The following is a 10942-nucleotide window of genomic DNA, read 5'->3' as shown; positions in this document are numbered from 1 at the left end:
GGGGGGGGGGGAATAAAGCAATCTAAAAGATGTTTTCAAAAAAAAAAAATTCTACTTAAATAAAAAGTAATACAATATAAATAGGACAAAATTTACAAAGAACAAAAAGAAAACAAAAAAAATCTAAAACAGAATTATAAAACATACATATATATAAAAAGCAATATTTTTACAGAGCTGCAATTTCTCTAAATCAGGTTGCATGCCATATCTTCGAAATTATCTATACGGTGAAATTATCTTACAGTTAAATTTCCTGTACAGCAAAATTTCTACAGCGAGTTTTCCTGCAGCAAAAATGTTTATGACGAATGTTCCTAGAACTGTAAATTTTGGTCTGAGAAATTCAACTTGTATGCCAGAAAATACAGCAGATGAAACAACTCAGAAGAAACCTTACATCCCAACAACAGACGTTAAACAGGATTCTCTCTTTTACATAGAATTTAGTATTGTAATTGTTACCTTTCTCCTACCTGCCTTATTAAGCTGTTGTTAGTTGCACTAAACTAACCACTTGAAGTTAGACAGATTTTCATGTACATTTGCAAGAAACTAAGTAAGTAGTTTTCAGACAAGAATATTTCAACCCACAAAGACATGATAATATTGATTAAAAGCATTTGTCACCCAAGACCTGACACTGCCATATTTCCATCACTACAGGACAAGTCAGAGATTTGGTACGCAGTGATCTGCTACTGATCATCATGTAAACCAGTAAAATCCAAGTGAAATTAGTGTATCAGAGACTAAAGCCAACAGCTTAACCATGGTGAAGAGTACACCACCCTGCAGAATGAAAAACAAGACATGTCAAAAGGTAGATGAACCCCAAAGAGTCAACACCCATGTAATTAATCTCTATATATGCATGTGCATATAATATGTATCTACAAGCATATGTTAATGCACATTTACATTGATACATGTATGTAGAAATGCCTTGGTTGGGGCCAGGACACACATTAAACCACTCAGCGAAGGAAACCTCTGAATTCAAATCTCCCTTGACTTATGGTATCAATTTAATGGACAAGGCTAGAATATGGGTTCTGATATAAAACCTGTCGTGGATGCAGATACTAGTTGTCCTGTTCTTGCTTGTCATTGCATATTTAATATAGACACTTAATAGGTACAGGAATGGCTGTGTGGTTGAGAAGTTTGCTTCCAAACATATGGTTGTGGGTTCAGTCTCATTGTGCAGCACCGTGACCAGGTGTCTTCTATAGCCCTAGGCCAACCAAAACCTTGGGTGGTGATTTGGTAGATAAAAACTGAAAGAAGCTCATGTATGTATGCATGTATGTGTGTAAAGGTGTATGTGTTATTGTCATTATTTAATGACCACTTCACCATAAGCCAGACAGAGTTTACTGGGGCAGATTTTTTACAAACAGATGCTCTTCCTGTCAACAACTCTTACCTGTTTCCAAGCAAGATATTTACCCATGACAAGAAAAGCTTTTCATGAAAGAGTGGAAATAAATGGCATTGCTTCTATGACAGCGACACTCATTTACAACTATCACACAATGTCAAGACAAGGTGTCACAAACATACACAGACACATATGTATACATATACATAATGGGCTTCTTTCAGTTTCCCTCTACCAAATTCACTCAAAACGCTTTGACAGAATTGTCCTAATCGGAACACATTTCATTATAGTTTTTCCATGACAACTGATCTGGGACCACACAAAAACAAACACCAATGTTTAATTGGAGCAAACAAGAGGAACCCTTTGTGTAAGTGGGCCATTTGCTAAATATGGAAGCCAAATTTCCCTAAATCACACCCTACCCTCTTAAATTCTTTCTACTATAGGCACAAGGCCTGAAATTTGGGGAGAGGGGGCACTTGACAATTACATCTCATCCATTGCTCAACCCCAAACAGATGAAAGGCAAAATAAACCTTGGCAGAATTTGAACTCAGAACATAAAGCCAGAAGAAATGCCGCTAAGCATTTTGTCCAGATTCCTAATAATTTTGTCAGCTCGCTGCCTTCCTAACATCTTCAATCAGAAAATAGTTTCATATGGACAAACAAGAAGAAATTTATTGAGACAGATTTTTCTGCAGTCAGATGCCCTTCCTGTCACCAAACCTCACCTATTTTCAAGCGAAGTAATATCACCACATGGCCAAACATATCCTTGCAGAATATTGGAAGTGAATGGCACTCCTTGTAAGACAGTCACAGTCATTTTACAATTATCACGTGATGTCAAAACAAGGACACGCATACGCAGACACAAACAATTATCGTTATTATGGTAAAATTTGTTATATGTCTTATATATATACTTGACAATACTGTTATGGGGTTGACATATGCATGTGTGTATATTTGTTTTATATATATATATATATATATAAACACACGTATATGTGTTTGTGAATGTATAAATACTAGTGTGTGTATACATATATAAATATGTGTGTATATTATACATGCACATTTACACACACAAACACACACAGGCATCTCTACCAAATCTGCTTCTTTCTCTCTATCAAATCCACTCACAAGGCTTTGGTTAGCCTAAGATAAGACACTTGCCTAAGGTGCCACATAGTGGGACTGAACTCAGTACCGTGTAGTCGGAAGCAAACTTCTTAATCACACAGCAATGCAGTGTGTCGGTACAAATATAAACACATTAATATATAAATATAATATGGGCATAATTATACAGATTCACACACATAATCATATGCGTGTTTGTGTATGTATGTATGTATATACATACATACACACACATGCATATATAGATGGGAAGGAGAAGTGAAGAACTGCAGTGGGGCCCCACTGTTAGAGAAACAACCTTGTTGTGAAGAAACTGTCTCTAAGATGCATCAAATCTATGCAACACGTGATACCACCAATAACACCTCCATTGCTACATCTACTATCACCATCATTATCATCACACACACACACACAAAAAAAAACAAACTTTGTTTATTAATTTTACAAAAACTATAACATAACAGGATGTGTGCTTGTGTGTATGTATATTTTATATACATACACACGCGCGCACATGCGCACGCCTCCTGTGTTAATGTGTGTGTATATAAATATAAATATATATATACATACACACTTGTATCCACCCACACACCCACACATACCACGTGTTTGTGTAGAAAATGGGATGGTAAAGCTAGGAGGCAATGATGAGAGCATCTAGGTGGTTGCTAATCGTACTAGAAATAGCAGCCAAATTTCCCTCAAATCACACCCTACTGTCTTAAATACATTAGAGAAATACATTAGAGAACGTGAGGTGAAATACACATCACACAGTGAAATAGATTCATTATGAAAATAAAGTTTTGTAAAACAGTAGAGAAAAAATAAGGCCATGATTTTGATACTGCCACACCTCCTCATGTATACTAACCTCATAGTATCACTACACACAAGAAATAACAACCAAATTTTCCAAGTCATGGCTGTGTGATAAGAAGCTTGCTTCCCAACCACATGGTCCCAGGTTCAGTCCCACAGCATGACACTTTGAGCAAGTGTCTACTATAGCCTCAGGACAACCAAAAACCTTGTTAGTAGATTTAATAGACAGAAACTGAAAGAAGCCCATTGTGTATGTGCATGCGCGTGTGTGTGTGTGCGTCTGTCTGTCCCCCACCACTGCTTGACAACCGGTGTTGGTTTGCTTATGTCACCATAACTCAGCAGTTTAGCAAGAGACCAATAGATTAAATATCAGTTTGAAAAGAAAAAATTAAATTAAAATTCATTTGACTAAAAAAATTCTTCAAGGTGGTGTCCCAGCACAGCCACAGTGTAACGACTGAAGCATGTGAAAGATAAATCTTTCAATCTAGGTTTGCTGGATCAGGCCTGACCTGGGGTTAAACAACAACAGCTATAACAGTACACAACCACAGATATAATGGTCTTGAGATTGTCGACGTTGCTGACAAAGGAAAGGGGGGGGAAGATGACATGTGAACCCTAACACTCAGTGTTCGGTGCTAAAATGAAAATATTACACCACCACTACCACCTTACCCAATAACAAGAGTGAATCACATGAAACAAACAACATCAAAAAGTGTTGGCGGTGATGATGATGATGGGAGGTTTTCTAAGAAACCTTATCCCTCCTTCCTTTCCTCCTCACATTGCAACTTCTGTACCCACCCACCCCTCAGGAAATACACTGAAGAGGGGGTGGGGGGAAAACTAGGGCTGTGTGTATATATGCATGTGTACACACACTGTGAAGTATGTGGGTGGGGATTATGTAATTTACATGTCACTTGGTGATGATTGTTGTTGTTAGTGTTGATGTTGTTAAGGAGTTGTGTAGTAGACGTCATGGATCATTTAATGAACAAGAGACGGTTTATGACACAAAGTTTGTGGGGGTGGTCGTGGGGTATAGATGCACTAATCACAGCCTTTTTGTGTGTGTATGTGTGTATATATATATATATATATATATATATATATATATATATATATATATATATATAAGATGCCAAAGAACAAAGGAAGATGACATTAAATATTTAAATTACAAAACTTTAAAAAAAAAAAAAGGAGGTTTCTCTGCACCGCAACTATCACATTACACCTCTAGACCACCACCACCACACATAATTACACTATACAACCACAACTGCATCACACTACCACTATACCACTACGCCCCACATCACTACTGCCACACCATCACCATCTTGTATTTTCACCTCCAAGTAAACCGCCCTTCCCGCCACCCTTACCGTTTTTTTTTTCTAATTTCAATGTAATATTTACTAATGGATCAAAATGAAGATTAAAGAGGGTAAGGTGGTGGTGGTGGTGGTGGTTTGGTGTTGATGGTGTGGTGTTGGTGATATGCTGTTGGAAAGGGGGGGGTGTTGGTGGTGGTGGTAATGATGGTTGTGGCGATGATTTGGTGATTACGATGATGGTGGTGATGAGAACATCAGCAGGAGCAACTTGAAACAAACAAGAGAACAAGATTACATGGAAGAAATCAAAACAAACAAAATGGCTGCCAGCGATTAACGGTAGAGGTAAGAGAGAGAGAAATGAGAGATAGATAGATAGAGAGAGAGAGAGAGGTGAGAGATAGAGAGACAGAGAAAGAGAGAGAGGGAGACGATTAGGTTTTAAGAAGATAGAGAAATCTTTCAGCAATGGTGAAATATCGTGATAATGATGATGATGATAGCTGTGGTGGCAGAAGTGGGAGAGAGGATCTTGGAGGAGAAAGGAGAAATTATACACACTCCTTGTGTATCTAGAAGAGTGTGTGCGTGTGTGTGTGTGTGTGCACAGAGAGAGAGAGAGAGAGAGTAAGATGTAACAAATCTGTAAAGCGAAAACAAAGAGAAGTGAAGAATAAACGAAGAGGCAGAGGGAGGGGAGGGAGTTCTTTAAGAACGTCAAAAGGAAAACAAAGAAAATGTTAAGAGGTGTGATGATGGCTTGTCGAAGGAAATGCCAGTCGTATATATATGTGTATGTACACACATATATGTTATATATTTATATGTATGTGTGTAATTTTGGTGGTTACAAAGAGAGTTAAGCAGCTGTGATTTTAAAAGGCACATGCACAAAGATTACAGCTGGCTGACCACACATACATTATATATTCATACACACACACACACATATGTGTATACAATGATGTATGGGGAAAAGAGATATATGTACAAGCTTATAGATTAATCCAGGTTTATGAAATGTGTATGAGAGATAAGTACATTTGACAGGAAGACCACTGCATCTACACACACACTTATTTCTAGATGTATAGATCAAAATACAATATTAAACCAATATATTATATACTATCAATTGTACGTATATCTATATACACTAAGTTTCACTAATCATAATATAAGCATATTAAAGTGTGTATACACCCACACAACTTGAGAGTATATTTGTGTATATACACAATTTTAAATTATACTCACAATACACACATCCAACTTAATATATAAACACCCTAATACAAATATATAATGCGCACATATATACACACATCATATATTCATATACATATCTTTATATATATATATAGATCGCGAAGTATATATATATATATATATATATATATATGCACGTACTCATAATTTATACGTCCATATCTTAGACATTTACATCTTTATATATAAACACCACATCTTGAAATATATACACTATAGACATACACCTCATATATACACAGACATCTTTATGTGTACACACACACATATATAGACACATATATTACACACATACATCTTGATATATAAGGATCGGAGAGGAAATTCACTTAGACGAGATGGAGACCACATTACACAGCTCAAAAGTAAACCCGTGTACAACATAGTGTAATATTTAATGGGAAATATATGTACAATGTTTGGTACGTGTATATACATCATATATATAAATATTGCTGTATATATTATATATACTTACTTATCTTCGAATGACCGCTTCCACCAGTCGGAGGCATCACTTTTGGTGATGCGGAAATTGTCTCCAGCGAAACTGCCGTTTGGATAGATGGCCTTTAACTCTGCTAGCATGTGAGAGAAGACCAAAGACAGTTTGGTAAGGTTTCGCCTGTAATACGACTGCTCGTCAAACATTTTCTCTTTACCATCTTTAAATAGGTTGATGGTAGCCTTACATTTGTTCATTAAGTTCTCGATGAAGATGCGGAAATATTCGCATTCGTTCAGTGTGTGTAGTTTATCGTCGTACTTGGAACAAACCAGCTTCAGATGTTGATAAGTGTCCGGTAAAATGTCTAATATAAATGGTGGGCTATTGCGTAGGTTCATGCGAGGCTGCTGGCACTGTTTTACTACTTTATCCATCAATTTCCATGATTTCTCGATGGTTTTTTTATCGACAACCAGTTTAGGGGGACCAAGAGCACCTTGGATGCGGTTAATAAAGCCGCTGAAGTTGTGCGTGTTCCAAGCCTTCGACGGCAGCGCCATTTTGATTATCTTCCTGTTTTTTTTTTGTTTTTTGTTTTTTATTTGTTGTTGTTGTTGGTTTCGGGCTACCTCGTTCCTACAGTGCCGGCACCGTTCCCAGCTTCCCCCGCACGAGACACACTCACACTCGTACTTCTACTGCGATGACTTAATATCGCTAGAAAAGTGGAGAGAGAGCCTAAAGCCACTCGACATACACACAATCTATTATTACTCTCACTCTCACACAAACACACACTCTATTATTCTCTCAATCTATCTCTTATACAGTCTATACTACACGCTCACTCTCTATTATACTATCATTTTATCACTTTCGCATACACTCTACATATACTCTTTCTCTATCACACAAAAGGCTATATTATATACTCTCTATCTTACTCTATTATACTCTCACTGTATCTCTTTCTCATGCACTCTCCCTATCTCTCATACTCACACACAGACTCTATATTATACTCACACTCTCACACACACCCTCTCTCCCTCTCACACACACACTCACGGACTATATTATACTCATACTACACAGTACACGCACACACACACCTATATATACATAGCCCGATATCTATACACATACATACAGTTTACAGTAAATACAAGTGCAGAGAAACTATAGAGACTGCATGCCAGCACACACACATATACACTCACTCTCACACACAATCTAGTTAATATTTAAACACCAGGCACACGGATATATACATACATAATACATAAACTACACGCCCAACAGACGTATACATACGCAAATAAACACCCACACACTCACCAACACATTATAGCGACATGTTGCTTATTATAAAGTACTTAGCCTTGATTTCAAATGCTGCTCCAACCAAATATTAACTGGGTTTCTTTTATGCCATTTACGTGTCCAAATTGGCAGGAATATAGTTTTACTCCGATCGTTTGTCTGTTTGGACCGTTTCAAGCCAATATAGCGTTGTTGGCCATTTTTGTAATTCAACTACACCGAGTGTGTGTGAATGTATGGTGCGTTAAGAGGGAACAAGCAGGAAAGCTAGTATTCTTACTACAACTCGGCACCTCACTCTCTCTCTTTGCTTCACCAAACCACTCCTGTTCTCTCTGTTTTATCTAACAAATAACCAACTCGCGCTTCACTTTATTCTTCCTCTTTCTTCCTTTTTCTCTCTATTACCCACTAATCATCTCTCTCTTTGCCATTCACCAATTCACAAACCCTCTCTCTCTCTTGCCCTTTCTCTTTTACTCTCTCTGCATTCACCTAGTCACTCTCTCCCTCTTATTCTCCTTCTCCAAACAACTCACTTCCTTCGCACTATTTTATCTATTCTCTCCCTCTCTCGCTTTTCCTTTTCTTTTATTGTACACATTTCCTCTCTCTATCGCCATTTATTGTTTCTCTTTCTCTTCCTCTCTCACCCTCACTTCTTCCTTTAGCACTTGCTCTCACTAATTTCCTCACCTTTTCTTTCTCACTTTCTCACTCTCTACTCATCTATTACTTTCACTCACTTTCTCTCAATGCCTTTATCACTATTCTCTCTGTTCCTATAACTCACGCTATTTTATTCTCTTTTTCTCCCATTTAACTCCTCTGCATCATCCCCTTCTCTCCATCTTCAATATATTTCACATCCCTTCTTCCTATAAACTGGAGTTTTAGGCTGTTTGGCTGCTACACATCTGGCCATCTTTTCACTTTTTCAAACACGTTTCCTCACTGACCACCGACCACTTTGGCAGTTTCCCTAATTTCTCTCTTTCTCTGTCTCTTTCTCTCTCTCTAGCTTTCTCTCTTTCACTATGTTTTCTCCTAGTCTTTATCTGCCTCTTCCTCTCTCTTTTTCCCCCTTCTCTCTCTCTTTCTTCTCTCAGTGCTCTCATAACTCTTCCTCAATCTACATCTTTATCCATTATTCTTGCCTGAGAGAAAGTTTTAAATCTTCATCGCCAATATTCTTCAATTCCTCGACATGTGACCTTTCTGGTTTCTTGCTTCCATCTTCTGATGGTGCCTCGTTCTTCTCGTGTATCTGATCCAGTCGACATCTGATCTCAATCAAAGCCGTCCCAGCATTTGACCACCTGGTCTTTTATATAGTCACATTGTAGCTGCAGCAGAATTATGTAATATACATTTTCTTTACACGGTAGGAACTATATTTAAACGAGATTTTACTGCAAGTGTCCATCTACAGGTTTCCTCTTCTCCGTATAGTAAAAAGAACGTTAGAAATGGTAAAAATGGTGGGGAACCAACATGGAAGTTTTGTCCCGCTTCTCTCAGACTTGGAATATCGGCATCTTTCGATTGTTGCATTTACATGTACAATAATGAAAAGATCGTTTAAATGTCTGACTTTGGCACAGGGTTAGATATCTGTTAAGTTGGGGCTGCGATATAATCGAATGAAGTGAACCTAATACAGCACTGGCATTTAATGTATGGGCATACCTACTCAATTGTGCCCCTCCCCCATCGACTTTGTTTCCTCATAACTTTAAGAAAAATACGCATTGTTTAATGAAATTTCCTACAAATACTTGTCAGATGATGTAGATTCCGATTATATCGGAATTTAATGTGAAGGAAAAAAGACTGGTCGGCGAGCTCAATGTGTCAATATATATGTATGCGCGCCTATCAATGTTGTTGTTGGTTTTTTTTTCTGAAAGTTATGAGGAAACAAAGTCGGTGGGGAAAATACTTGTGAAGGTATGCCAATGTATGAACCCTCAGCCCACGAGAGATAACCGATAGAGATTCGAACAACAGCGAGATTTGAATTCAGTATCTTTTATGTTTTTACTTGTTTCAGCCATTAGACCGCGGCCATGCTGGGGCACCACTTGGAGGAAGAATTTTTTATCGAATAAATCGTCTCCAGTAAACCTGGTACCTATTCTATTGGTGTCTTTTACCGAACCGCTAAGTAGCGGGTCGTAAACACACCAACACCGGTTTCAAGCGGTGGTAGGGGACAAGGACACACACGCACATATACACATATATCGGCTTTAATAAACAATATATATATATATATATATATATATATATATATATATATACACGACAGGCTTCTTTCAGTTTCCGTCTGCCAAATCTACTTACAAGGCTTTGGTCGGCCCAAGGCTTTAACACAAAACACTTGCCGAAAATGTCACTCAATGGGACATTGAACCCGTTTCCATGTAGTTGGGAAGCAAGCTTCTTACCACACAGCCGCGCCTGCATCTAGTATGCCCTGTGTGTCAACATATGAGATCAAATACTATGAGACATTTGTAGTCTGCTAAGCTTTCCCTTTTTGTTCTCTCATCTTCCTTCTACCCCCATCTTCTAATTTTTTTATTCCGGTCAATAAGACTGATTTGTTAAGGTCGCTTGTCCTGCTAGAAAAAACCTCTGAAGTGTCTTTAATAAGAAAGGACACGTTGGACAATATAATCCTAAATATATTGAACACGAGATAATCACGACTAGAATAGCTTTGATAATATGACTGGTCTCTATTATGAGCTATCCTAAGGCGAAACAACATCAACGATTTTATTTTCATCTTTCTTAGAAACTCGAAGGTTTTCAAATTCAATCTTAAATGTTGTTAAAGGCAGTCCTGGTTGAGCTGATCTATGACCAAAAGCATTCCAGCCATGACCATCCCATTTTTGAGCATATCTAGGACAAGTGTATGTCTAGACTGGAAGTGAAGTGTGTCTCAGCTGTTTATTGAAGTATGTGTGTAAGTGACACACAGTGTGTCTGTGTATCTCCATAATAATGAGTGTGTGTGTGTGTGCGTGTGAGTCTATGCTATGTATGTGTAGACTTTTTGGAACCGAAACACATCCCCCCCCCGCAACACCCCACCCCTCCACCGGCACCTGTTTCTGAAGTCCTAATTGCAATAAAGTGAGAGTGCCATGGATGCTGAGTCTGGCG

At 38.0% G+C, this 10942-nt stretch overlaps 1 protein-coding gene and 1 long non-coding RNA gene across 4 annotated transcripts in view; one reads left to right on the top strand and one right to left on the bottom strand.

The window, feature by feature from the left end:
• The window catches only part of LOC106869207 (E3 ubiquitin-protein ligase CBL-B), a 75510-nt gene extending 67351 nt beyond the window's left edge, over positions 1–8159 (bottom strand). For 2 of the 3 annotated variants that reach the window (XM_014914851.2, XM_014914852.2), the window contains exon 1: positions 6473–8158. In XM_014914851.2, coding sequence (XP_014770337.1) covers positions 6473–7002 — 530 coding nt within the window. In that variant the 5' untranslated portion in view covers positions 7003–8158. Of the gene's footprint in view, positions 1–6472 lie in introns of all 3 variants that reach the window. The other variant, XM_014914853.2, reaches the window with a different exon arrangement.
• LOC128250304 (uncharacterized) overlaps positions 4846–10942 on the top strand; it is a 16362-nt gene continuing 10265 nt past the window's right edge. Inside the window, exon 1 of the long non-coding RNA XR_008266315.1 lies at positions 4846–5070. This is a non-coding gene — a long non-coding RNA (uncharacterized LOC128250304). The remainder of the gene's footprint in view (positions 5071–10942) is intronic.

The sequence above is a fragment of the Octopus bimaculoides genome, chromosome 20 (genome assembly GCF_001194135.2).
Source record: "Octopus bimaculoides isolate UCB-OBI-ISO-001 chromosome 20, ASM119413v2, whole genome shotgun sequence".
NCBI lineage: Eukaryota > Metazoa > Mollusca > Cephalopoda > Octopoda > Octopodidae > Octopus > Octopus bimaculoides.
This window is presented reverse-complemented; position numbering and strand designations above follow the sequence as displayed.